The 27,377-nt window shown below is 68.4% G+C and overlaps 1 protein-coding gene across 2 annotated transcripts; it reads right to left on the bottom strand.

Annotated features, from left to right (window-relative positions):
• On the bottom strand, nt 1–27,192 carry MORN1 (MORN repeat containing 1). Of its 2 annotated transcripts, XM_079777342.1 has the most exons (14): nt 27,040–27,192; nt 26,132–26,203; nt 25,300–25,398; nt 24,725–24,835; nt 23,106–23,196; nt 22,318–22,405; nt 21,027–21,123; nt 19,616–19,726; nt 15,123–15,246; nt 14,591–14,745; nt 9,799–9,932; nt 9,607–9,686; nt 2,757–2,803; nt 1–376 (listed from the first exon to the last, which is right to left on the bottom strand). In XM_079777342.1, the coding sequence occupies exons 1-14, from the start codon at nt 27,113–27,115 to the stop codon at nt 201–203; spliced, it is 1,461 nt and encodes a 486-aa protein (XP_079633468.1). In that variant the 5' UTR covers nt 27,116–27,192; the 3' UTR covers nt 1–200. The 2 variants fall into 2 exon arrangements, with proteins under 2 accessions (XP_079633468.1, XP_079633467.1); XM_079777341.1 differs by lacking the exons at nt 19,616–19,726; nt 21,027–21,123; nt 22,318–22,405; ... (3 more) ...; nt 26,132–26,203; nt 27,040–27,192 and having other exon boundaries at nt 14,591–19,317.
• Nucleotides 27,193–27,377: the final 185 nt, after the last annotated feature.

Raw genomic sequence — 27,377 nt, 5'->3', positions numbered from 1 at the left:
GGAGCCCATGGGGTGCGGACGGCCCCCCGGAGCAGCCGCCACGTGTCGGTGTGGCGGGACTTCAGGGCTCGGTGTCAGCGTTGCGCACTTTATTAACACCAGCGGCTCTGGGGAGTGTGGGGCTCCCTGGACCCCTGGTCAGGCCGCCGGGAGGGGACGAGGGTGGCGCCCCGGGAAGCAGAGGCGGCGTGTCTGTGCCTTCAGAACGAGGTGGTGTCCGGAGGGGACGCGGGCCCCCGGGGGTGGGCGGCCCTCCTGGCTCCGGGCTCGGGGGCTTTCTCCCGCGCAGACACCCGGAGGTGCTTGAAGGCCGGGGGCAGCCTGCGGCCCAGGAACGGGGGGCTGGTCACGTCCTGGACCATGACGACGTATTCCCCTGTGGAGACAGGAGGGGCTCCGACTGGCCCCGCGGCCTCTGCCTGCCAGGCAGCTGCCCACCCCCCACGGCACCCCGGAGCCTCCCGCCCGCCCCCACCTGCCCAGACTGGCTGCCCTCTGCCCAGCTGCTGGGGCACACGGGGAGGAAATGCATTTGGGCCCTGGCCGGTGTGGCTCAGTGGACAGAGCATCGGCCTGCGGACTGAAGGGTTCCGGATTCGATTCCCGGTCAGGGCACATGCCCTGGTTGCAGGCTGGATCCCCAGTGTGGGGCGTGCAGGAAGCAGCCGATCCATGATTCTCATCATTGATGTTCTATCTCTCTCTCCCTCTCCCTTCCTCTCTGAAGTCAATCCTATATAATAAAAGGCTAATATGCAAATAGACCGAACGGCAGAACGACCGGTTGCTATGACGTGCACTGACCACCAGGGGGCAGATGCTCAACGCAGGAGCTGCCCCCTGGTGGTCAGTGCGCTCCCAGAGGGGGAGCGCCGCTCAGCCAGAAGCCGGGCTGACGTCAGCTGGCGGCTGGCGAGCACAGGGGCGTGGTGGGAGCCTCTCCCGCCTCCGCGGCAGTTGGATCCCCCGAGGGCTCCCAGACTGCTAAAGGCGCAGGCCGGGCTGAGGGACCCCCCGCCCCCCCCCCATGCACGAATGTCGCGCACCGGGCCTCTAGTAAAAATATGTTTTTAGAAAAGAAAAAGAAATGAATTTGGGCTAGTGAACCACCTGCACCCTCAGGACTCAGGCCCGGCTGCAGCGTGAGCTCTGGGGGCAGAGCGGGGGCCGGAGGGGAGGGCAGGGCTGTAAGGGTGCTGGGCAAGGCCCCGTGGGGGGCGCGGGGCGGGCAGAGAGCGCCGTTCCCGCTGAGGGGCCACGTGGCTGGGATCCTTTAAAAAACACCTTCCCACCTTTTAGGAGGAAAATAATTCATTTCCTCTAAAATGTTTTTCCAAATAATCAAGGCTCTGAAGACCTGGCTGCCTATTTTGAAGCCCCCCCCACTCTGCTGGGGGAGCAGTTTGGGGGTGTCGTGGAGGACTGGGGTGGTGTGGGGGGGACCAGGGGCTGTTGGGGGGAATGCTCTGCTAGGGGATCAGTTTGGGGGGGTTGTGGGGGAGCAGGGTGTGGGGGGACCGCTCTGCTGGGGACGGGGGGGGGGGCGGGGGGGAAGGAAAAGTCCTTCCCCTCTTTGCAGCCCGTACGCTGCCTGGAGAGCTTCAAAGTTGGGGAAACATAAAAAAAGAAAATAAGGACTAACAGAAAGTGAGGTTGCCATGGAAACCGCCCTCTCCTCCCCCAGCGGCTGGGCTGGCAGGGGAGCGTGGAAAAAGCTCGCGGCTGGCCGCTCACACAGGAATGCGCGCAGCTGAGCAGGCGCGGGAGGCGGCGCTGCCCCAGGACAGGCCGGGGACCCGCTCGGCCCGGCTGCGCGGTGCGTCCCTGGGCAGGACCGGAGCGGACCGGCCGCAGGAGGGGCTTGGCCCGGAGTCAGTTCCTGCTGGAGCCGCGGTTTGGGCGCCGGCGGCCGCGGGCGGGAGGGGGCACATGGCAACGCGTGTTTCCCGGCGGCCGGCCGTCTCTAGGTGTTGCCGGGAGCTCGGCCGCCCGGGCAGGGGCACCGCGGGGACTCCGTGGGCAGCGGCCCAGCCCGGCCCGCCTCTGACCTCGTCCCGAGGCCTCGGGGATGGAGGGAGCCTGGCTGGTGGCCACCGGCTGCCTCAGAACCTCCGGGCCCGGCCCAGCCCGGCCGCCACGTGGTCCCGGTGGGCCCTGCGCCCGGCGTCCCCACGAGCCCGGCCTGGAAGCTCCTCCTCAGGCCCTGGCCGTGAGGCGACCCCACACTGACCCCCAGGATAGCAAGGGGCGCCCCCTCCTCCCCCCTCACCCCCTTCCTCCCACCCTCACCCCCTCCTCAGTCCACCTGGGGGTCCTGAAAGGGGGTGATCCCAGGGCCCGGCTGCACCCACACAAGGACCTCCTGGGGGGGGAGGGGCTTGGACCCGGACACCCACCTGGGCTGAGGGCACAGAGAGCCGGGGCCGGGGCCGCCCCTGCCCTGGACACCTCCCCTCCCCCCCACAGCCTCCCGGGCGCCACGCCCCACACCTGCCCAGGCCCCATGGTCCTGCCTCTGGGGGAGTCCAGGCTGGGCAGGCAGGGTGCCCGCCCCAACCCGTAGCCCGTTCCGAGGAGGGGAGCAAGCGCCCGCCTTCCAGAGGTGACGGATGGTCTACGGGACGGGGCAGCCCGCCTCCCACTGCCCTGCCCGCGCCCCCCACTGCCCTGCCCGCCCCCCACTGCCCGCGCCTCCCACTGCCCTGCCCGCCCCCCACTGCCCGCCCCCCACTGCCCGCCCCCCACTGCCCGCCTACCTGGGAGGGCCTCGGTCCCCAGCTCTGCCTCGGCCGCCCCGTCGGGCCTGTGGGGAGGAGGAGGGAGGCCCTGAGTGCCCCTCCCAGGGCCCACGTGTGTGGCACCCCCTCCCCACACCACGCACACGCACACGCACACGCATGCGGGGGGCCCTGGAAGGCCGGAGGGTACCCGTGTGGCTGTCCTGGCCTCCAGGCCCCCCCCCCCCGCTGCCTCAGGGTCGGCGTGTGCGGCCCCTCTGGCTGGGGGCCTGCCCTGGAGGAGAGGGGCCACGAGGCCGGGCCGCTCTCTGCCCTCGGCCTTGGCATCTCGCTGTCTGAACCCCAACGTGGCACGAACAGCCGTAGCTGGAGGGACAAACCCACCCCCTGGCCAGCCGGTGGCGCCTCCAGGGTGTCGAGGTGCCGGACCTCGCAGGGCGGAAAGCGGCCAGGGCACGGAGGGACCGGAGGCGCGGGCACGGGGCTGGGCGGGGGGGGGGGCCGGGCAGGGCTGCCCTCCGGGAACGAGGTCACTGCCACCTGGTGAGGCGGGAGAGGGAGGGCGGGTGGAGGAGGAGGGGCGGCGGCCCCGTGTCTCGGGGGGGACAGAGCTGCCCGGCCTGCGGTCCCAGGTGGGCAGCTCCAGACCCGTCTCGGCACGCCCGTCCCGGGCAGAGGGCTTTGGGGCCGTGTTTGCTGTGCAGGAGCGAAGGGCCCACCCGCCGGCCCCTGCGCCCCGGGGTCAGCTGCCTGCAGACTGGCTGTGCCCCTGCGGGGCCGACGCCGTCCTCGGGGGACGAGGCAGCGGGCGCCGTGTGGGTGCTCCGAGTGGGCGCCCCAGTCCTCTGGCCTCGGACGTGCTGCCTGGGTGGCCAGGAGACCCCGGCTGACAGGCCGGGCTCTGCCCTGAATGTCCCAGCAGAGGCCTTGGAGGGAGCCAGGAGCACCCCCCGCTTGGCCCCCTTTCTTGCCATCAGAGGGCGGGGAGCGGGGGCTCCCTCATGGGCTCGGCGACCAGCCAGGCCGACCCCTGGCCAAGCTGAAATACCACATGCCTGGTTTGGGTGATAAAAATTTAAAGACAAAAGGTTTAAAATTCCTTCATTTCGAGAGGGGGAAGCGGGCCTTGGCTGGGTCCCCGGAGCCACGTTTCGGGTCGCGACGGGGAGGGGAGGGGAGGCGGGTAAATAACCTAGCGCTAAGAATAACCAGTCGGCCGGGCTGCGGCTTTAAGGGAAGTAAACGGGTTACGAGGAGCCGAGGTTTTTTACGGAACCCCCAGGGCGGCGAGGGGGCCGGGGCGCGGGGCGAGGAGACGCCAGAGGCGCTCACGGCTGAGGTTCCCACGGACCCGGCGGGTCGGGCCCGGCGTCCCGGGAGGCAGAGCACCGAGGGCCCGGCTGGAGCCCGGGGCGGCCGTGGGACCAGACACACCGATTGGGCACCGACTGTGTACACGGCGCTGAGCGGAGCCTCCCGCTTCCTCTGGGACCCGCGCTGACTCCGGGGAGAGGCCCCGGGCGGGGGCGGGACGTGGCGTGGGCGGGCAGGGCCTGGGAGCCCCGGTCAGGGCTCGCCCGCACATGGCCCTTCCAGCCAAGATTTCCTCTTGGCCCGACCGGCGAGGCTCAGCGGTTGAGTGTCACCCCAGGAACCAAGGTCGCTGGTTCGGTCCCCGGTCAGGGCAGGTGCCCGGCGGGCGGGCTCGGTCCTCAGTGGGGGGCGTGCAGGAGGCAGCCCATCCATGACTCTCTCGTCATTGGTGTCTCCGTCTCTCCCTCCTCTCCCTCCCTCTCCCTCCACCCCCTCCCTCCCCCTCCTCCCCCTCCTCTCCCTCCACCCCCCTCCCTCCCCCTCCTCCCCCTCCTCTCCCTCCAAAGCCCCACGAGACACGTTAAAGAACACGAAGAGCTCCTGAGCTCGTCTTGGTCGGCGGAGTCCTTGTCCCCGTGTTTCGGTGCCGCGTTTGTTGGGCGTCGGGAGAGGTTTGGTTCCCACCAAATGTGAGGACGTTTCCGTTATTTCCTTCACTGTGTTCGCCGCCCCCTCCTCCCCCCTCGGAGGGGAAGTCGTCCCACAGCTCCTGCCGCCTCTGGACGGCAGCATCGTCCGTCTGTCCGTCTGTCCGTCCTCAAGTTCCCGCGCCCTCCCCCACTTCCACTGACCCCCCCCCCCATCTCGCGGGAGCTGCTGTGACCGGTTCCACGTTCTGCTCTTCACACCTTCCGCGTCCCCCCCCCCCCCCCCCCGCCACGTCGCCTTTCCTGAACACGTGGGTCCGGCTGTACCCCCTCCAGGCCCGCGCCCCCTCGTCCCCCCGCCCCCCCGCCCCCTCCCCGGCGGCTTTGGTTGATTGGGCCCCATCAGGGCTCCACCTCCCGGCGTTCCCCGAGTGCCTGGGGCAGGCGCTGAGCATCCCCCGTGGGGGCTGGACACCCTGCGTTCTTAGGTTCTTGGTGCGGGAACGTGAACCTGCCCCACGACCCGCGTGGCTTGGGCTGAGCGTCGGCCTAGGAACCAGGAGGTCAGGGTTCGATTCCCGGTTGGGGCACAGGCCGGGTTGCGGGCTCCATCCCCGGTGGGGGGCGTGCAGGAGGCGGCCGATCCCTGATTCTCTCATCATGGACGTTTCTCTCTCCCTCTCCCTTCCTCTCTGAAAGCAATAAAAAATATTAAAAAAAGAAGAAGACAGAGTTGGACCCTTTGGGTCTTTGCTGTTAAGCTTTGCATGTGGGTTTGAGGGGGTTTATTCCCCAGTGAGGGGGGCCCTGGTGCCCAAACCCCGTGGCCACGCCCTCCCCTTCCCTGAGGCCGAGAGGGTCCCTTCAGGCTGCGTGACCTCAGGGGCCCTGACGCCCTCTTCCAGGTCAGGGCCTCGCGGGCGCGCGGACCAGGGCGAGCATGCCTGACCCGAGCGGAGCCGTGGCCAAGGCGGAGGCCATGCCCCTGGGCAGACCCGGGGCCGGGAAAACCCACGGTCGGAGCTGAGAAACCACCACAACCGGCGAGGAAGCGGCGCCGAGGGGGGCGGGCCCCGGCCCCGCACAGCCGGCTCCTCTGCTGGGGCGGCTGGGACGGGTGAGGCTGGGGAGCGGGCGTTGGACCCGTGGCCAAGCGCACGGTGGGCGGCGCGAGGAGGGGGCCCTGTCCTGGCGGGCCAAGGCCTCCAGCAGCCCGGCCACCCCAAGACCATCACGACCCTCGGGGTGTGGGCCTGGCCCCGGGGTCAGACAGAGGCGGCCCGTGCTGCAGACCAGACTCAGAAACCACGGCCCGGCTGCGCGGGGGCGGGGGCGCGGGCTCGGCGTGGGCGTGGGCCCCTCCGTGGCCTGGTCAGGGAGGGCCCCGCGGAGTCTGGGTCAGGGAGGGCCCCGCGGAGTCTGGGTCAGGCCCCGATGTGGGCAGGCGCTTCGCACAGCCTGTGGGCGCCGCGGTAACGAGGTTCACGTGGAGCGGGGAGAGCCCAGCCCCAATTAGACACAAACTGGGGGGAGCGGTCCCCGAGGGCGGGCGGCTGCAGGGAGCCAGGGCTCTCCCCACCTGACCCGCCCGCGGGGCGCGAGGCCAGGCTCTCTGTGGGCGGCTCCCTGGGACCCCCAGGAATCGGAGCCACAAGCCCAGGGGCTCAGCCGGCCGTAGAGGGCCCTCTGTCCCTGGGGCAGCCGGAGGCCCCTCCTTACCCGGCTCCAGGGGTCCCGGGGGTCCCAGGGCCACGCTGTCCCTCTGAGTGAGCCCCCGCCCCCCCCACACACAAGAGGCCAATGAACCCCCAGCCTGGCCTGGGGGTGAGGGGTTGGCACCATTTAGGGGCCCCGTCCCCTGTGGGCCGTGGGCTCCAGGCCCAGGGAAGCCTGCAGGGTGTTCTCAGTTTGGGGGTACCTGCCAAGGGGGGCCCGTGAGTGGTGCCCCAGTGACTGCGGGCGCACCCCCAGCCTCCCTCTGCGTGGTCCCCGTTCCAGCCCTGCGTCAGGCCGAGGCATCGCTGGCTGCGGGGGGCGGGGGGGGGGTGAGGGCGGCCAGCTGCTCCCCGCCCCCTCACACCTGCTCCGCTCACGGCCGCCGCTGGGCGCACGGGCTCCCTCACAGCCTCTAGCGGTTCCCAGCGTCACGCACCCAGCCCACCCTCCTCTCCTCCCTGAGCGCCCGCCTGGGAGCGTCCAGCCGAGGGCCCGGGAGGCCGAGGCCGAGCCCACCCGCAGGCCCTGGCCGGAGGGACAGGGGACAGAGGCCAGGCGCCCTGGGGCCTGCAGCCTGGACGCCCTGTGGCTGCAACCCCACGTCACAGCCCTTGGCCTGCCCCCGGGGGCCGCTGTCCCTGCCGCCCCTGTGGCTGCTGTGCTCCCAGGAGCTCCCCCCTCCCGCCCGGCCCACCTGAGATAACCCCCCCTCTGGACCCCCCAATTTGCCAGGACACTGCCTGGGCTCAAGCCCCCCACAGCCAGGAGGAGTCCCCTGACCACACTCCCTGTGACCGAGGCTTCTCCCCGCGGGGCTGGAACCGAGAGAGGACAGGCCGCCACCCGAGCGTGTCCTCTGGGACCCGGCGACCCTGGTGGCTGCTGCCCAGAGCTCCTCGGGCCCCGCAGGGCCGGCCGGTGGGCTCCCCCTGCCCAGGCTGCTCTGCCCTCGGAGGCTGAGGGGACGGCGGGGGGGGGGGGGGGGGGTGCTGTGGCGGGTGAGGAGTGGGGTGCTGGCCCAGCCACGGGGGGCGAAGGCCTGCGTTTACTGTGATGCTCGGCGGTCACCCCAGACCTGAGTGGAGGGGGCACGGGCTGTGAGCCCCAACCACTGACCCCACAGAACTGTTAACCGGCTCCCTCTGTCGCTAACGACCGAGGAAAGGCCTGGTCGCGGAAGTCCCAGTTAAACCCGTTTTCCTCTGGGCGCGCGGGCGGGCGGCGGCTGGGGATCTCCGCGGAGCCCTCACAGCAGCTGCGGGCAGGGCGGCGGGCTTCCCCGGCCGTGGCGTGGCGTGGAGCTGGGCTGAGGGCTGTGCCCGGCTCGGACCGCGAGGCGCCCAGCGCGTTTAGGGCTCCTGGGGAACGAGGCCGGGCCGGGCCCCAGGCCGAGGACCCTCGTGTGGCACCGGCTGCCGCTGCGCTCGTGAAATCCAGTCCGGGCTTTGCCGCCGACACCACGCGCTCGGACGGCCTGTCATGTTGTGAAATTCCGTCATGTGCCAGGAATGTTCGGCAGGAATGCCGAGGCCGCGGGAACAGGCCTCCCGGGAAGCGGCGCTCTGTGACGGGCAGGCTCACCTGGCCCTGGGGCGGCGGCTCAGGGACCACGTGGGGAGTGTGAAGCCCTGTGGGCGGCGGGACAGCCGGTCCGGGGCCCTCCCCCTGCCATCCTCGCGCCTGTCCGTGGCCGTGGGGGGCTGGCCCTGGCTTTGAGGGTCACCGGGCTGAGGAAGGGGGCTCCTGGCCCGGCTGAGGCTGCGCTGAGGGCGAGGAGGGCCGTGGCCGGCCCAGCCCGGTCAGCTCGACACCCCAGGCCTCCGTGGCTGAGGGACGGCCCCGGCCTTGTCCGCTCGGGTCTCCCCCGTGGGGTGCGGCCCCCTGATCGCTGCTTCTCCCCGTCCCTGGACGGGGGCCGACCCGGGAGCCAGAGCTGCTCACGGTGGCTCGTTCATGCCAGCCCGGGGCTCCGCCGTGGCCCTGCGCCAGGAGCTCCTCGCCCTGTGCCCACGCCCCACGGCCACGTCGCCCCCGTGTTCCAGGCCTGCAGACGCAGTGCGGGGAGCAGGGCCGGGCGGCCTGCTGGACTGGGCCCGGCCTTGCGGGCTCTGCCTCTGCGGGAGCCAGCTCAGGGGGGACCCGAGGAGCCCTGAGGCGCCCCGCACCCCATCTCAGCAGCGGGTCAGGCCCAGCTGCCCCCACCCCCCTTGCAGAAAGAGGGTCTGCCCAGGGAACCCGTGAGGGCGGGGGAGGCCTCACAGCAGGTCCTCGGGGAGCGGATGAGGCAGCCCCGTGCAGAGAGGGACGCGGGGTGGCGAGAACATTCGGGGGACTCCGCAGGGCATCAGGGGAATCCAGCCCTGCCCCCCCCCGGCCCCTTCACCCCCTTCCTGTGGCTGAGCCCCTGCAAATGCCCTGCCCCCCGGGGGGACCCAGCCGGGAACCACACACCCTCGGCCTCGGCTCCGCAAGGCAAGGTTCCTTAATGCGAACCAGACGCCCGTCTGTGAGGCTCAGCGCCTCTCGCCTGGGGCCGGCGCGGGGGGGGGGGAGGGGGCTCCCCAGTTCCAGAGGGGGCGCTTTCTGGGTCAGGAGCCAGGTGAGGGCAGAGAGGGAACTGGTGCCGGACAGAGCAAGGCAGCTGGGGGGAGGGGGGGGCACCGAGGCCGAGCAAGCGGGGCCCTAGGGCAGGGCGGCTCCCCACTTGCCCTGGGTGGGGGCTGGGTGGGGGCCTCGGGCACAGAGCTGGGTCCCTGGTGGAGGCCTGAGGCCCAGGCCCCTCAGCAGGCCTCTGGGTGGGGCGGGCGGGAGGGTGAGGAGGCCAAGGGCCCCTGAGGACGGGGGTGGGGGTGGGGGGGGGGCGGGGGGAGGGCCCTGATGGGAGGAGGTGCACGGGTTGGCGCTCCCACGTGTCGGTGTGGCCCAGCCCGGTGCCCGCAGGTGCTCCTGAGGACAGCGCCCACCACTCGCCGCCGCCCCTGCTCCGGGTCATGTGCCCTCCTCCCCTCCTCCCCTCGGTGCTAGGAAGGGGCGCCGGGCTCCCTGGAAGCAGCAGGCCTGGCGGGTCCCGCTGTCTAGGCTGAGGCCTGTGGTGTCTGCAGGGCTGGAGGCGGGGGAAACCGAGGCAGGTGTGTGAAGGGTGCCCCCGCCCCCGAGAACGTGCACACGGCCTGAGGGTGGGCCCCTCCTACCTGCTGCCTCCTGGTGGGTCCTGCGTGGTGGGCGTCCCTGTCCCCGGGCTCGGGCCACCTCTGGGCCTGCCGCTTGCCTCCTGCGGGGAGCAGGGGAGAGGCTCAGGGGCGCCCCGTAGCCCCCAGCCCCCCACGCACTGGCTGCAGCGTGGGCAGCGTGTGGATCGGCCCGTGGGGGTCTCCCCGCTCTACCTCGTGCGGGCCGTCCAGGAACGGGACGGGGTGGTACCCGGGCGGAGGGGCCCCGAGGCGGACGTCCTCGAACTGGGCACAGCCTCGCTGCGCTCGCCGACAGCCCTCAGGACAGCGGGACGCACGTCGCCCGGCTAAGGAGAGAGAGGTTCCCCAGAAAGATGGCCCGCGGCCCTAAGCTCCCGGAGGCCCGGCCACAGAGCCCTTCCCGCTGCCCAGGTGGGGGCGGCCGGCCGGGCGGGGCTGGGAGGGGCTCCTGCCACAGCAGCCCCCTCAGGCCGCGCCCCCCCCCCCCCCCGCAGGAGCTGCAGGTCAGCCGCCCTCCCTCCGCGCTTCCCAGAGAGACGGCCGCGTGAGGTTGGTGCAGGGGGCTCGGCGAGCGGACGGACGTCTGTCCTCGAGCACTGGACGGGGCCCTGGGGCCGAGGCCTGACTGTCCCTCCCTCCCCGGAGCCCGCGTGGGGGGTGGGGGGAGAGGCCATGGGCCCAGCCGTGTTCCCAAGTTGCAGGTGGGGGAGGCTGACCCTCCTTGTCCGGCCGTCAGGCGAGGCCCCTCTGCAAGGACCTTGTGCACACGATGCGCTGTTTGCGCCCCGGCATGGCGGGGACCGCGACTCCAGGACAAGGACCCCAGCTCTGGGCCCTCGGGCCCTCTGCCCAGGCGACGGCACGCGTGCGCTGGACGGCGGGCACCGAGGCCGCCAGCTCCTCCGATCGCAGCCTCAGACCCCGAGGTGTCGCCCGCCGTCTCCAGGGGCTCAGGGGGCGCTAAGGGCATCGGGGTGCAAATCACCAGCCACCAAGCCGGCCCGAGCCCCGCCTCCCTCGGTCCCTGGACACGCGTGTGGTTCACCGCCCTTCGGCACCCGCTCTGCACACACACCGCGCCGCCCACACGGGCCTGCACCCCGGCCGCCAGCTGGTCCACTTGTCCGTCCACGTACGTCTCCCAGCGACACCCCCACCCGGCGCCCCCAGCGGTCCTGGGTCTGAGGCACAGCCCCTCCCCCTCACCTGCGCCCCCTCCCGGCCCCCATCCTGGCCTCTCCTCGGCCCCACCTTGGGGTGCAGCCAACGCCCAGCCTCTCACCCCCTTTGCGCTGTGCCCCCACCCCTCACACTCCAGCGTGGAGCCCAGCCCCCCCACGCCCTCCTGCGCCCCCGGGCAGGCCTCCAGCATGGCCACACCCTCCAGCCACGCCCGCCTCACTCACTCTCCTGGGTCCCCTGGGTCCCCCTGGGCCCCTCGGCCTCTGCACACACCCTGACCTGGGGCGCTCACACTTCCTGCGGCCCCTCTGCACCCCTAAACCCCTGAAGCGAAAAGGCTGAAGCTGCTGGCAGCTCCCCGGGAAGGAAGGGCGGCCCGAGTTCTGGTCAAAGACACAGCTGCCGCCCTGGCCGGCGTGGGTCCGTGGACAGAGCGTCGGCCTGCGGACCGAAGGGTCCCGGGTTCGGTTCTGGTTAAGGGCACAGGCCCAGGTTTCAGGCTCCATCCCCAGTGGGGGGCGTGCGGGAGGCAGCCGGTCCATGATTCCCTCTCATCATGGATGTTTCTCTCTCTCTCCCTCTCCCTTCCTCTCTGAGGTCAACAAAAATAGATTAAAAAATAAAGAGAAGCTGCAGAGACGCCGCGGCACGGTGCCGGCCGCTGGTGGCTGAGGACAGCCCTGCACGCTGCCTCCTGCAGCTGAGCTCCGGGGCCCGAGCACCCCAAGAGGAGGGAGGGTGGGGGACCCGCCTCGGCCGCGGGGGCCCTGAGCGGCTCCTGGCCAGGTGTGTCCCCCCATCGCCCGCTTTGGGGCGCTGCCCGGCCAGGGCACCCGGAGCCGGGCCTGTGGGCAGAGGCCCTCCAGCTCGGAGCCGGCCTGCAGCAGCGGTGGCGGAGGGTAGTTATGGCAACTACGGCTTCGTCAGCAGGACGGGGTCACCGTGCAGCCCCTGGAGGGACGCGGACAGGCCGAGCAGCCGGGGGAGCGGGCGGCGTGACCTCTCCTAGGAAAGTGTCTATTAATTATCGTTTTACAGCGACTCAATTAGGTCCCCAATCACCTGTGTAGGGCAGGGAGGCGACCGGCGGAGAAACCGCCGGGTAAACAGGACTCCGGGGGCCGCCAGGCGGGAGCCCGCACAGCCCGTGTTCGCTCCGTTTCAGTGGCTCAGAGAGAGGAGCTCGGCCCTCGGGGGACAGCAGGGCCCTCGGGGGTGAGGACACACCTCGCTCCTCCTCAGGGCGGACGCAGGGCCAGGACCTCGCTCCTCAGACGCCTCCCCCGGGTCCGGGGCGAGGGCCTGGCCTGTCCAGCTGGTGCCCAGACCCCCAAGGCCACGGTCACAGGGGAGAGCGCCCGCCGCCCCGCGGGCCCGAGCAGGTGTGGCCAGGCCGTGAGACCGTGGGGGGCACGTCTGCCGATGCCAGGCTCCGGGCACCTCGAGGGGCGTCCCGTGTCCCCGAGGGGACAGGCGGAGGGGCCCCTGTGTTAGCCCCTCCCTAGAGGCGTCCGTCCCGGGTGTGGGCACAGTGACCCTCGGAAAGGGGGGCGCAGAGCCACACCACCACCAGCGGGCCGGACGGAGCCCCCGTGCCCCCGCCCCCTCGCCCCCCTCGCCTCTCTCCGGGTCCTGGAACTTCTCACCCGGCGGTCCCCCAGGAGCTGCTGGGAGGGGCTGGACGTGTGTGGGTCCCAGGCGCCTGCCCTCTGGCTGCGCCCACGTGGCCACAGGACACAGGGAGGCAGGTGCTCCGGGTCCCAGACCAGGCCCGGGCGGCAGGAAGGAGGAGACCCCGGGTGCTCCATCGGACCCCAGGCTGTGTAGCCCCCCCCCCCCCCCCCCCCCCCGCTGCCCGGCTCCTCCTCCTCCTTCCCGGAGCCCCCAGAACGCGGGGTAGCTGCGGGGCAAGGAGCCCACGTCCTGGACAGTGGGAGGTGTGGCCTCGGGGGCCCGGCTCCAGGCAGACACACCCCTGACACCCCAGGGTTTGAGTTCACCCCATCCCCGCCGTGCTGGCCCGGGAGCCCTCCCTCTGTGGGCCGACCCCTGGACAGGGCACCAGGGCACTGATTTTCCTCGCGAACGCGGATCTGGGGGCTGCTCGGCCGCAATTAACTAGACAATTAGCATGAAACGTGCCGTCGCCCCAAGAGGCAATGAAATGTCCACAGGTCCCCGCGGCACAGCGTCAGCTTTATTGGCCGGATCGGTTTAGCGGCAAAGGGCACCTTGATTGTTAAAGTCCCCGACAGCTGCGGGCGCTTCTCAGATCCCGTCGGAGGACGCGCAGAACCACTCGTTCGACAAAAGAAAAGGGGAAACCACTCGGACCAGCTGGAGACACTTCCTGGGAGGGTTTCGTGCATTAAAAAAAAGAGAGAGGAAAAAAAAAAGCCAGGCCCGTGTGGCTCAGTGGTGAGCGTCGACCAAGGCACCAGGAGGTCAGGGTTCGATCCCGGTTGGGGCACAGCCCGGTTGTGGGCTCCATCCCAGTGCGGGGCGTGCAGGAGGCAGTCGGTCCATGATTCTCTCTCATCGCTGATGTCTCTCTCTCTCTCTCTCTCTCCCTCTCCCTTCCTCTCTGAAATCAATAAAAATATATTTATAAAAAGCAGCAGTGCCCTGGCCGGTGTGGCTCAGTGGATAGAGCGTCGGCCTGTGGACTGAAGGGTCCCGGGTTCGATTCCAGTCAAGGGCATGTGTCTTTTGGTTGTGGGCACATCCCCAGTGGGGGGTGTGCAGGGGGCAGCAGATGGATGTTTCTCTCCATCCCTCTCCCTTCCTCTGTAAAAAATCAATAAAATAAAATATCACAAACAAACTCAGAAGAGAAGCAACCTGAGTTCTGTGCCCGCTGCAGCGTCAGGTTCTCAGATCCAATATTCGGAGTTTGTGGGAACCGCGGGGTCCGGCCAGCCCGACCAGGTGTGTCCCCCCCATCGCCCCGGCAACGGCCAGCACCGGCATCGGGGGTCAATGGGCCTAAATGACGGGGTCTCGGCAGACACCCCACTGGCAACAGGAGCATAAAAGGTCCGCGTGAGAGCTGTGGGTGGGAACTACGACAGGTTAAGGGACTGAACGCAAAAACCATTTGAATAGAAATCAACGAGCTTTGTTCCCGGAATCAGGTCTGGACTGGACCCCGGGCGGCTGAGCACACATACCCGGCGACGTCCATCAGTCTCACAGAAACACAGGTGCGTCCCCTCGGCCCCCAGGCGCTTCCCCACGGCCAGGCAGCACCCACTGGCAGAGCCAGACCTGGCGGGGTGCTGGCACCCAGGGCAGCCCCGGGGCGGGCAGGGCCAGCACCCGGGCAGCACGCTATGCCACGCCTCAGGCCTGGGGCCTGGTCTCCATCGCCCCGTGTTAGACTGACATCCTCGGGCGGAAGGTGGGCCTCGGGCGGGCTCCCACGCAGGGGCCACCGTGTCCGGTCCAGGCTGCCCTCGGGCCTCCTCCAGGCCCGGTCCCTCCCGACAGAGCCGGCAGCAGCTTGACAGGTCAGCCCAGGTGCACCCACCGCAGGTCCCGGAACCCGCGATGCCCCATCTGCCGGATGGCGCTGCGGCCTGGCACGGCTCACCCCACCGCGGCCATCGGGCCGGCAGGCTGAGGATCCGGGCCAAGGTGCCTGGGCGCCCGGGGTGGCAGCCCCAGCCTGGCGTCTCACCCACGGCACGGCAACTGGGCTCCGTCTCCCTGGGACGTCCTGCCTCCCGGCTCCCGTGCCAGGTGCTGGGGCACCTGCCGTCACCCACGCGCTGCCCACCCCGGCCGCGCTGGCTGCACTCACCGGGCAGGCCGCCGGGGGCGTCTCCCTGGCCACATGGGGCGTCCGGGGTCCATGCCACCTCCGGGTCTCCCGTGGGGAGCGACGCGCTGGCCCGGGCACTTTCCAGGCCCGCCGACGGGGGGCCCGACAGCGGGTAGGCGATGCACTGGAACCCACTGCGGAGGGGGGCAGGCTGGGCTCCGCGTGGCACCAGCTGGGGGGCCCCTGGCCGTGGGAACACGGGGGCCCAGGGGCACCCCAGGGAGGAGAAAGGGCCCGGCTGCCCTGAGATTAGGGGGTGGAGGGGGCAGGGAGGGGCGGGTCTCGCTCTGGGACCACCTGAGACCCCCCCGCAGCCCAGCCCCGCCTCCCGCCGCCTGCCGGTGCCCACTGCGTGTCCGAGCCTTTGCCTCCCTCCCCGAGACGGAGCATGTCTCTGGTCGCTGCGTCCCGGTGCTGGGTGGGAGCAGGTGGGGGCCGGGGAGCACTTCCGGTCACTCCCCCCGACCAGGCTGAGGGGGACCCCTGCCCCGCCCACGTCGCCCTCACTCACAACGGGGTCTGGATGGGCGCCTCCCGTCGGCCCGCGTCCACGGTGAAGAAGCTGACCTCTGAGTAGGCCGGGAGCTGCACGTACCTGACGCCCGCCGCGATCCTCAGGACCCGGCCGTCCTCGCCTTCGGGGAGGGCGGGGGGGAGAGCACGCTGTGCCCTGGAGCGGGGGGACCAGTCGGGGCCTGGGCTCCTCCCTGGGGGCTCGGGGCGGTGGGCGCCCGGGAGGGGCGTTCATACGCAGCCACGGCCACGGCCATGGCCACCGGAGCTCCCGCTCACCTCCTGTCTTGCTCCTCCCGGCCCTCGGCTCAGCCGCCCACTGTCCCTGACTGAGCCGGTCCGGCCCCCGGGCCCTCACTCTGCCACTGGCTCCAGCCGGGCCTCCGGGAGGACGCTCCCTGCTGGCCACGCACCGTGGGAGCAGACACGTGGAGGCCGGGCCACCCAGGGGACACTGCCCCTCACTACCCACCTCCCACCCGGACCCAGGGCCCAGCCCGCCCCACCTGTCCGCACCCCGAGGCACCCCCACAGGCCGGCCCCGTGGGCTCGGGCTCAGGGTCGGGCGGAGCAGGAGTCGATGGCCACCACTGACCACCGCCAGGGGGCCTGACGCCCAGCCTCCCGCGCCGCCAAGATCTGGGAGAGACGCCGCCGGGCCCCACGCGGAGGACTGTGACTTGGAGAGAACTGGAGCCCAGTGTGGAGGGAAAACCAGCGGTGGTTTGACCGGCTTCCGTCTCGGGTTGGGATGAGTCACCGGTCCCGCTCGCCCTCCTGCTGCGGGCAGCCAGGAAGGAGGTGCAGGTCCGTGAGATGGGGTTCGAGGTCCCGGGAGCCGGGCAAGGACATGGTCCCTGAAGATGGGGGCACACTGTGTGGCCCCATGTGGCCCGGTCGCCGTCGTGGGGGACATGGGTGCTGAGAGGGCACCTGGGCAGAGACCTGCCTCCGGGGAGGACACGCTGGTCACCGTTTCCCGACAGAGGAAAGCTGGAAGGATCATCGTCAGGAAACCCGTGTGATGAGAAACGGGGACCGCGAGGTCCCTCGGGCAGGGGCAGGAGGAAGCGGCGGATGGAGATCGGGAAGAAAGAGCAGAACCAGAAAGGGAGCTGGCGGCTGAAGAGGGGGCGTCCTCTCCCTGCTTGGGAGACTCTCTGAAGGTAAATGACCGTGCAGACGGACATCGCAGCCAGGCCCCACGCAGTGTGCAGAGGCAGGGATGGACCTGTGGGCGTAGGAAGACGGGGCGTAGAGAGAAGGAAGGGGAGGCGTGTTCCCACACATGGAGAGGGCGGTGTTGCCTGGAAGTGGGCTGAAATGTTAAAGCTGTGCATCGTCAACCTTAAGCCCCTAAAATAAGAAAACAGCGACAAATACTAAGCTCGTGACGAGGAGATGAAACAAGTCGATAAAAAAAATATATATCCAATCCAAGAAAACAGGAACAGGGCATGGAGGAGGGAAAGACGGCTGAGGAAACGGAAAGTAAATGGTGAAATGGTAAGTCCCCATCTGTTACGTCAAAATTATATTAAATACGAACGGTGTAAACACACCAGTTAAAAGGCAGAGATGGTTAGACTGGATACAAAAGCAGGACCCAGCGACCCGCTGCCTACAAAGACCGCACGTTAAACACAGAGGCCCAAACGGGTCACAGTTAAACAGAGAGATGGTAACACCAGCCAAGAGAGAGCTCCGACGTTAACATCACGGGGCGTGGATGGCAGAGCGAAGACCCCCACCGGGTAAGGCAGGTAACTTCACAAGGATCAGGAGCCAGTTCATTAAATGGCACAGAACCCCAGGCGCTTATGCTCCTGTGAACAGAGCATCAAAATAACGAAGCGAAAGTTGACAGAAATGAAAGCAGAAATAGTCCCATCCACAATTGTAATCGGAGATTTCAACACACCGCCCTCCATAACGGACAGAACAGGCAGACGGAAAGTCAGCAAGGACGTGGCAAACTTGGGCAACAGTATCAACAAAATAGGCCGGGTTGACTTTTATAGACGATTCCAAACAGAAGAGCAGAACCCACCCTCTTCTCAATGTGCTCACAAAGCATGTCCCCAAACAGACCACGTTCTGGGCCATAAAACATGTCCTGATAAAATGAAAAGGATTCACGATATACAAAACACAACCCTCATCACGTGGAGTTAAATTAGAAATTATTAACAGAAAGCTCTCTGGAAAATCTCCAAATATTTGGAAATGAAACAACATGCTTCTCACTCACTCATGGTCCAATGAGAAATCAGAAAGTATCTTGCATTGAATGAAAATGAAAGCACAACATATGAAACCTGTGGGATGCAGCTAAAGCAGTGCCCAGAGGGAAATTCATAGCAATAAACTCCTATACTAGCAAAGGTCTGAAATAACCTTACTGGTAGTTCCCACCTTAAGAACTAGAGAAAGGACATTAAATTAAACCCAAAGTAAGGAGAAGCAAGGAATTAATAAGACCAAAATAGGAACTAATAAACTAGACAACAGAACGCAAAGAGTTGGTTGTGTATCAATGAAATCGATAACCTCCAGCCAGAGGAGCCAGGGAGAGAAGAAAAAAGACACCATGATCCACACGGCAGCGGCGCCGTCACAGCATTGAGGGGAGAAGGGGCACGGACGGGCTTGGGCGATAAGAGAGCTGGCCGAAGGGGCTGTGTGCTGCAGATCACGTTCGATGCCGCTCACGCCCGCAGGAGGGCGCCGGTGGACACACCGTGTGGCCGGGTGGAGCCACCCCCAGGCTCTGTCGGTGGCACCGGAAACCCGGGCTGCCTCTCGGGAAGACACTCAGGTGGTTTCTTGAAAGTTCAAACATAGATGTGCCGTGTGCCCCGGCGATCCTGCCCACAGGTACACAGTCGAAAACACGCGTTCACACGCAAGCTGGAACAGGAGCACGCACAGCAGCCTGACAGCAAACACGCTGGCGGTCCCTGGGCGGTGACAGGCGTGCTGTGCGGGCGCCACGGAAGACCACTGGGCTGGAGAGGAAGACGCCCACACGCGTGGCAATGCAGCGACCCCGGAGGCTCGGTGGGAGTGGACACAGCGGAGCCGAGACGCACCCCACGTGTCACACGGGAGATGCCCAGAGGAGGCAAACCCACAGAGCGGGGCGGGGGGAGGGGGGCCTCAGGGTGTGGACGGGCTGCACGCGGGGGAGGGGCCTTTCTGGGTGGGGGGGGATCTAGGTTGGCGCTGTGATGTGGTGACGGTTGTCTGACTGCGAATTTACTAAAATTTACTGAAAACCGTGGAATCACGAATACAGGTGAGTTTTATGGTGTGTAAATGACACCACAGTAAAGTTGTTAAATAAGCCAATTGTGACTCAATACATGTGGTGCCGCTACCCCTCACGGCGTCCTGATTTACTCCTGTTGAGCCCAGCTGGCATGGCTCAGTGGTTGAGCATCGACCAGTGAACCAGGAGGTCACAGATTTCCTGGTCAGGACACAGGCCCGGGTTGCAGGCTCGATCCCAAGTAGGGAGCGTGCAGGAGGCAGCTGATCCATGATTCTCTCACCTCATGGATGTTTCTCTCTCCCTCTCCCTTCCTCTCTGAAATCAATCTATATATATAAAAGCCTGAGTGACCGGCCAATCTTCTGCCCGTCTGACCGGTAGCTATGACGCGCACTGACCACCAGGGGGCAGACGCTCAACGCAGGAGCTGCCGAGCTGCGGTGACTTGGCAGCTGCGGTTCTCGGGTGACACAACCGGAGCCAGAGAGGAGGGAGCCCGATTCTGGGGTGCATCACCCGAGAACCGCCCCCTCGCAATCCGGGACCCCTCGGGGGTTGTTGGAGAGCCGGTTTCAGCCTAATCCCTGCAGGCCAGGCCGAGGGACCCCACCTGCCAGAGGGACCCCGCTCACTCCTCAGACGCCCTTCGAGCCGCGGCGCCGCCCCAGGTGCAGCAGGCCGGGGTGGACCATGAGAGGGTGGCTCCAGGGCGTGTCCGGCCCATCTCGCCCAGGCCCGCCCCGCCAGCCACCTTCTAATTAATTTCCTTTCAATGTGCACGAATCCGTGCACCAGGCCTCTAGGAAAAATATATTTTAAAAACACCTTGTTGAGCTAAGGCAAGTGTGACATCAGGAATCCTGTGCGGTTACTAACGGGTCCTGCTCCCCCCGCACCCCCTCCCCCCGCCATGGTGTCTCAGGTGGGAAGTCGGCCTGTCCCTCCCTGCCTCATCACCGGGCTGACCGGTCCGGGAAGAGCAGCAGGACGGGGGAGAGGGGGAGTGGCTAGTGGCTTGATTCCCTCCCAGGCGAGGCCTTCCTCCCCTCCTGGCCGGACCGGCACCCGGCGCTGCACCGTCATCGTCCTCTCGCTCTGTGGTTGCGTGACCACCGCACATGGGCATGCACAGCACACAAGCTCACACGAGCTCACACACATGCGCGCACGCGCACGCACACGCACACGCACACGCACACACGAGGCTCCTTGCTTACTGGCGGCCACGGCCCCGTTGTCCTGCAGCAGCTGCACGCGCACCGTGAAGGAGGAGCCCCGGGCCACGTCCATCACCTCCGGGCCCAGGATCACGGTCCTCGTGGCGCGCCCTGGGAGAGAGCAGAGGCGGCGTGCTGGGCGCCGGGTGCCGCCTGCCTGCGGTGCCCGAGGCGAGAGTCCCCGGTGGGCGACACCCCGTCGGCGTCGCGCACCCGGAGGGGCTCCGCGGGCCGGTCACACACGCAGACGCCAAGTCCCTGACCGGCCGCCTGGGTGGTGGTGGGGGCGGGGAGGGGGCCGCTGGGTGTCTGGGTTTTGTTTGTGTGATTCTTTGGGGCGGCTCATTTCAGAACCGCCCGGCTTCCCCCACATGGTCGCCAAGTGCTGGGGGAGCGGGCGCGGGGTCTGGGCGCACACGCTGGACTGGCCCCACGTCCCCCCTCCTGCCTGGACCCCCCATGTCTGAGGGCAGCTTGGTGTGGGCGGGTCCCCTGCACGAGGACCCTCAGGGGCCCGCCCCCCAAGAGTGACGGCCTATCACACAGCCCAACGGGGCGCTGGGGCTTCAGGCAGGGACCAGGGACCAGGGACCGGGGACCAGGGACCGGGGACCGGGCAGAGCGGGGCCGGGGCGCTGGGCCTTCCAGGGTGCGCCCAGCAGGGTAACTAACGCCAGAGCCCACTTGGGGGGGGGGGGTCGGGGCGGTCGCCAGCCCGAGACCCCGTTGAGGGAGGTGAGGCTGCGTCACACCCAGGGATTCGGACAGGACCCCGAATTTGGGGGTGGGTGGACCTGGATTCCTTCCCGAGGTGATGTGACTAAGGAGCCTGAGGCGGGGGGCCCTGCAGGGCCAGGCTCCTCTGGGATGCTCCATTGAGGGGGTTCCTGGCTGTGGGTGGCCCTGCACCCCAGGGGTCCGCCCTCCCCCCAGGCCCCGGCACCCCCTTTCCCAAGACCTAGGCCCCTGCCCGGCTCAGCGGTGCCCAGGTGGCTGGTCCAGAGCCCCCAAGGGGTGGGGGTCACCCTCGTCCTGTTGGGGCCACTTTAATGCTCAGGGGGCAGTCCCCCAGAGGAGGCCCCTGCAGGCCACTGGCCACCTGTGCTCATGGCACGGGCAGGCTCAGGTGGGACTGGACGGGGCTGTGGGTGCAGACGCTCAGGGCCCGAGGGTGGGGGACCCTGGGATCGGGAGAGCCCAGCGCTGGAGGCCCTGCCCGCACGGGCCCCCTTGGGTGCAAAGCCTGACGGGCCTCGCAGGTCAGGAGCCCTGGGAGCCGCGGGGAGCGTTTTCTCGGGGGTTTAGCTCCCACTTCAGCCGGGCCCCCCGCTCCTCCCGGCGACTGGCCAGGGCCCCTGGGAAAACGCAGCCAGACCCGGGCAAGACCCAGGAGGGGGGGCGGGCCACCTACCGACCGGGTAGCCGCTGATCCACATGCCCCTGTAGACGACCCCGGAGCAGTGGGCCACGCTGCCCAGGCCACTGAGGACGCCGCTGTGCCACTGTCCCTGCGGGGAACGCGGGGAGGCGGGCGGCGCGTGGTTAGGGGCGCACCCGTCGGGGGGCCTCAGGAGACGTGTGCTCCCGTGAAGTCAGACCCTGCGCGCTGCGGGCGAGGCCATCACCGGTGCCGGTGGGACCATGGGCTCCGAGACCCCCCCTCCCACGGGCTCGTCTGAAAGGCCTCCCGCGAGGGCCTGCGGGACCTGGGTCTGCATACCGAGCCGCGCCCCCCGACAAAGAGGGGCCGCTGTCCAGGCAGACCCCCTCCTCACTGCCGACCAGGCTGCAGCCCAGGGTCCCCAGGCCACGTCCCACCCTGGCATCCACTTGGAGCTGCGGCGTGGGCAGGGCTGCGCTGCCCCCTGGTGGCGAGTGGACGGGCGGCAGGCACCCCGCGAGCCTGGGGTTGGCAGGAGCCTGTCCCACCTCCCGCCTCTCGGCCGAGCCAGTTGCAGGGGAGGCCCAAGGGGGGCCCAGCCGTGCCCGGGCCCGGGATGCCAGTGGGCAGCCATGACCATGGCGAGGCCCTGGGCGGCCTGGGGGCCGAGGGAGGACCAGGCTCCGAGAACAAAGCTTTTTCTCGCGCCCATTCTGCCGGGTCCTCCTGCCCGCCTCCCCTCCGCCCGGCTCCAGCCCGGCCCGCCCTCCCCGCCGCTGCTCCCGCCACCACTCAGGGTTCGGCTCCCCTGGCGACACCCTGGCGACACCCGAGGACGAGGACGGCGGCCTCCAGCCACCAGCTGCGCCTCGTCCACACGTGGCTCTGGTGACCGGGCAGGGGGGCAGCCTGGCTCCGTGGCTCTCAGGAATGATGGGCCTGGGCCTGGGGGGGGGGGCTCCCCATGCGCCTGAACCTCCTCACCCACGTGTCGCCCCTAAAACCGGAGGTGGCACTTTCCGCAGTGACGGGGGGGGGGGGGGGGAGGGGGGAGGGGAGAGGGGAGAGGGGCGCGGGCCAGGCACGAGGAGCAGACGGGCACCCGCACGCCCCCAGCCCTGCAGCGCCGGCCAGAGCCTCTCATTGCAAACGCTTCCCGGCGCCGGGCCCAGAGGAGCAGAACCGGCACCTCGGCGCCCGGGAGAGCGGTGGGTCGTGGGTTCAGGCGCCAGGCGGGACCAAGGGCCGTGAGTTCCGAGCCGCGGTTTGGTTGCCAGCAAAGTGGGGACAGAGGCCCCCACCTCCCAGGGGAGCCCGGTACCTCGTAGACGGAGCCGTCCGCGCAGCGCAGCACCCCGTGCCCCTGCCGCTGATCCCGGACCCAGTCGCCCTCGTACTCGTCCCCGTTCCTGCGGGACACGCAGAGGCCGGTCTCAGGCTGGGAGCCGGGCGGCCTGACTCCGACCCGCTCCTCTGACCGCAGGGCTCCGCACGGCACCGGCAGAAATGGGCCCTGAACGACGGCCGGCGCCGGGGCAGGAGGCTGGGCGCTCGGCAGGGGCGGTGACAGCCCGGTCCTGAGAGCACATGGCCACCCCCCAGGTGCGGGACTCAGCCCCCAGGTGCGGGACTCAGCCCCCAGGTGCGGGACTCAGCCCCCTGGTGTGGGACTCAGCCCCCAGGTGTGGGACTCAGCCCCCAGGTGCAGGACTCAGCCCCCAGGGGTGGGACTCAGCCCCCAGGGGCAGGACTCAGCCCCCCCAGGTGTAGGACTCAGCCCCCAGGTGTGGGACTCAGCCCCCCAGGGGTGCGGGACTCAGCCCCCAGGTGTAGGACTCAGCCCCCCAGGGGTGCGGGACTTGGAGAGGACAACAGGGGGGAAAAGGGAGAGATGAACCCACAAATCCCAGCGGCAGGATTTTGGATGAGAAACTGGCCCGGGAGGTCAGGAGGCCGACGTCCAGCCAGCGGCCGAGAGGGAAAGGCCTCTGTGGGCCACAGCCCCCTCCCGCCCGAGGGTCCCACGGGGCTGAGCCCACGAGCCACATGCACAGCAGTCAGTGCCGAGGGGAGCGCAGGTCTCCCACGCTCCGAGGGCCCCCTACTCACGGGAAGGCCATGTGCCCGCGGCCGTGGCGCTTGTTGTTGTGGAACGCCCCCCAGTACACGCGCCCGTCCGGGTCCTGGAGACACCCGTGTCCTGGGGAGGAGCCAGAGCCCAGCTGCAGCCCACGCGGGGCAGGAGGCGGGGACTCCAGGACACGCGGGGCCCAGGGCGCAGCACAGGGACCCGGAGGCGGGCCGCCCAGGGGCTGGGGTGTGACGGGGCGGCGCTGGCAGCCACAGTGGAAGTGGCTGCGGCTGCAGCTCTCCGAGGCCCTGAGGGAGGGGCGCACGGAGGCTGACGCACCTGCTGTGTGTGTGCGTGGGGGGGGGGCGATGCTACGCGCCCCAGACCTGCTTGTGGGGCGTGTGCGTGTGTGCGTGTTCGTGTGTGCACACGTGTTTACTGGAACCTGCGTGGGAGTGGCAAGGCCTGAGTGGCCATTCTAGGGGCCTCGCCTAGAGGCAGAGGAGACCCCGTGGGACGCGGCTGCACCATGTTCCGGGTTTTCCGGTTTGGACAGTTGGCTGTGCGAGGCCATTCCTACTGCTTTCATTTATTTATTAAAATGTGTTTTTATTGATGTCAGAGAGGGAGGGGGAGAGAGAAACATCACTGATGAGAGAGAATCATGGATCGGCTGCCTCCTGCACGCTCCCTCCCCCCCGCCCCCCGGGGACGGAGCCCGCAACCCAGGCCTGTGCCCTGACCGGGAATCGAACCCTGACCTCCTGGTTCCTAGGCCGACCTCGGCCACTGAGCCCCGCCGGCCGGGCCCATTCCCACTTCTAACACGAGCAGCACTCAGAGGACCTCCTGCTCACCTCTGGGCGGCTCCCCGGGAACCGTGAGCCTTTGGCCTTCGGGCCGAGCCCACCGCCCACCCGCCGGCCTGGGGCAGTGAGCAGGACGTGACCGCGCCTCTGGCCTCCGGGAGCCCCGAGGCCCCAGCGAGGCCCCGCCCGGGTCCAGCCACCGTGGCCACAGCCGTTTGCAGACCCCACGCGAGGCCAGAAGACCTGGCAGGCTGAGCCCAGGCCGACCTCTGACCCGGGATTGCAAGCAAGCAAGAAAAGGGGGTTGTTTTCAGCCACTAGGGTTTGCTTTTGTGTTCATCCTCACCCGAGATATTTCCCATTGATCTTTAGAGAGAGGGGAAGGGAGGGGGAGCGACAGAGAGAGGAACATCGATGTGAGAGGCACATGGGCTGGTTGCCTCCCGCATAGGCCCCGACCAGGGCCGGGGATGGAGCCTGCAACCCAGGTACGTGCCCGGGACCGGGATTAAACCCAGGACCCTTCAGTTCTCAGGCCAATGCTCTACCCACTGAGCCAAACTGGCCAGGGCTGGGCCACTAGGTTTTGGGGGGCTTGTCACACAGCGGTGGTTGGCGTCACAGGCACAGCCCCCCTCCCCCCCCTCCCCCCCACAGCTCCAGGGCAGGAGGAGTGCACCCCAGCCTCCTTCCCACCCCACAGTCACGCTGGGGCTGGGGCTCCGGACCTGGAGGGACACCAGCCCCTGGTCAACGCGGGGCCCTGAGCCCACCCATCCCACTGAGTCCGGGTGCCGGGCAGGGGTGCGGGGCTTGGCCACCATTCCCGGGCCCCGGGGGCGCCAGACCTTCTCTCACGCCGTGGGACAGCTCCCCTTCGTAGCGGCCCCCCGCTTTGTACTCCATGATGCCGTGGCCCTGGGGCTCTCCAAAGACAAACTGACCAGAATAGGTGTTCCCTGGGGGGGGGGGGGGAGGGGGCGCGAGGTCAGGTCGGAGCTGGTGCCCGCCCCCGCCCGTCCCCGCCCGTCCCCTGAGCGAAGGCGGCGGCAGGGCCGGTTCAGGGCGGACTCTGGTTTGCGAGGGAACACAGGACCCGGCGGATCCGGACTTGCCCTCCTAGTTCCTGCAAAGCCCACCCCGTGGCCCTCGGTGGGCAGCGATGTCCCAGGTCCGAGGGGTGAGCCTTCTCCCCCCGGGGACTGACCACCACGCCTGCCCGTGAGGGTCTGAGGGTCGGGAGGCAGCCCCTGGCCACGCTGTGGGCAGCACGCCAGCACCCCACCCCGGCTGGCACGGGCTGTGACAAGACCCCTCAGGGAAGCCAGGGCCCCCCGTTTACAGCTGTAAGTGCCTCCCGCACCCGGAAGGGAGACGGTTTGCGGGAAGGGGGTCCGCAGGTCGCCGGGGTCTCCGGGCTAACCTGTGTGGGCCCAGTGGCGGCAGCCTCGGCCCATGATCTCCCCGTCTGCAAACTCGCCCTCGTAGTAACTCCCGTCCTTAAACAGCAGCTTCCCGCGACCTGGAAGGAACGGGGACGTCACGCCCCACAGCGGCCGGAGTACCTGCTGGTGCCCGCATGTTTCTCAGAGAAAAGAGCTGGAGGAAGAGCCCGCGATTTGAGTAAAAGTGAGAAATCTCTGGCAAAAGCACTACCATAAAAGCCAAAAGGTTCGGAATATAGAAAACGCTGGCGCCCACGGGGACGAGAGCTCATGTAGACAACACCACAGGCCCCGGCCGGCCTGCTCCGTGGTTAGAGCGTCAGCCCACGGACCCGAGGGTCTCGGCACAACCTTGGCTGTGGGTTCGCTTCTTACCCGCCGTCGGGGTGCGTGTGGGAGGCAACCGGTTGATGTGTCTCTCTCACATCAATTCTCTCTCTCTCTCTCTCTCTCCTCCTCAGCAGAACCCCAGACAGACATAGCACTGAGAGACCGCCAGTGACTTTCAGACACTCGCTTCTCTGCGGCCGAGACTTCCTACGAAAGAGACAAGCTCTTTCTCATCAGAAATGAACCCTGAAGGCGGCTGCAGGTCCTGCCTGTGAGAAGGGGGCAGGCCCAGGGGTCTCCTGTGACCCCAGGGCCACTGCCCGGGCTTGTGGCCACCCCACGGCCTTTCCTGGGCGACAGCGACAGTGTGGGGGCCCAGTCCCACTGGCACCTGTCCGTCCCCCCTCGCCCCCAGCTCCCCGAGGAAATGGGCTGTCAGCTGCAGGTGGCAGCCGCGGGGAGAGGCCAGACGCTTCTTACCGTGGGTCTTCCCTCCTCTCCATTCCCCTTCGTATCGAAAGAAGGAGTTGGGGTACACATAGACACCGTAACCTGAACATGGACAAGAACGCACGGTGAGCGTGTGGCACAGGCAACCTGGATGGCGTCCGGCCAAGGCTCCAGCTGGGCTGGGCTGGGAGATCCCAAGGTGTCTGTGCACTTCCCAACATGGCTGCCCGAGGCTTCAGTCTGGGGGTGGGGACTTGTCCTGTTTACTGTCCCCCCCCCCCCCCGCCCCCACTCCTGCGTATGCACCAAGCATGCTGAGCGGCCCTACTCAGTGCAGAGGGGCAGGCCCAGTGGGAGGGCCTTGAGAGAGGAAGCGGGGGCTTCTGAGCTGAGCCTGACAGCCAGAGGAAGGTGAGGGCATGGCGGGGGAGCTGGCCCTGCCACATCCCCGCACCGCCCCTCCGGGGGCCTCCAGGCCCGTCAGAACTAAGCCCTCACTCCTGCCACGCAGCTGCTGAGCGCACCATCCCCCAACTCTCTGGTATGGGGGCACAACTTGCGGGGAGCGGTTCTAGGGAAGGGTGGGCGTATCAGACTCCCGCATCTGCGGAACACGAGGTCAGGATCTACGTGAAGAGAGCGGAGTGGACTCGGAGTTCAGTCTCTTTAACTCTGGGGACAGCTCCCGTCAAACCTCTGAACCGCGCGTCCAGGCTCGGGTGCTTCCGGCTCGGTCTCCAGGCCCCGAGACCCCTCCCCGCCCATCCCGCGGGGCACCCGCACACGCGGAGAGGAAGCCCTTTCCAGGGCCAGGGGCGACGAGGGGGCTCGTGGAGGCTCGCGAGGGGATCGGGGGCGCGGGTTCCGGACAGAGGCCCGGTAGGGCGTAGGGCAGCCGCCCCCGCCCCCCGCCCGTTGCCTAGCCCCGCAGCCGTTACCGTCCTGTGGCGGCCGCCCCTGCGGGTCCCGACGCTGCGGGCGGGAGCTCTGGCTTCCTTGGCTGGCGGCTGCCATCTTGCCGCTAGAGGTTTACCTTGGCAACCACGAAAGCCTCCTCTATTGGCTCGTTAGTCGCTAGGGGTGTGGCCACGGGCCCAGTCTCTGGGCGATCACAAGATCTGGGGTGGCGTCGTTCGGGCCCGGAGCCAGAGGACGCGCCTGCGCCTGCGCGGCACAGCGCATTTCCGCCGCTTACGTTCTTTCCGCCGGGAAAAGGCGCCCGCACCGGAAGCGGAAATGGTTGGAGGCTCTTGGCTCCGCCCCGGCGTCCATCTTG

Source organism: Cnephaeus nilssonii (assembly GCF_951640355.1).
Source record: "Cnephaeus nilssonii genome assembly, chromosome: 7".
Taxonomy (NCBI): Eukaryota; Metazoa; Chordata; class Mammalia; order Chiroptera; family Vespertilionidae; genus Cnephaeus; species Cnephaeus nilssonii.
The sequence above is the reverse complement of the archived record's forward strand: the minus strand, read 5'-3'. Positions and strand labels throughout refer to the sequence as shown.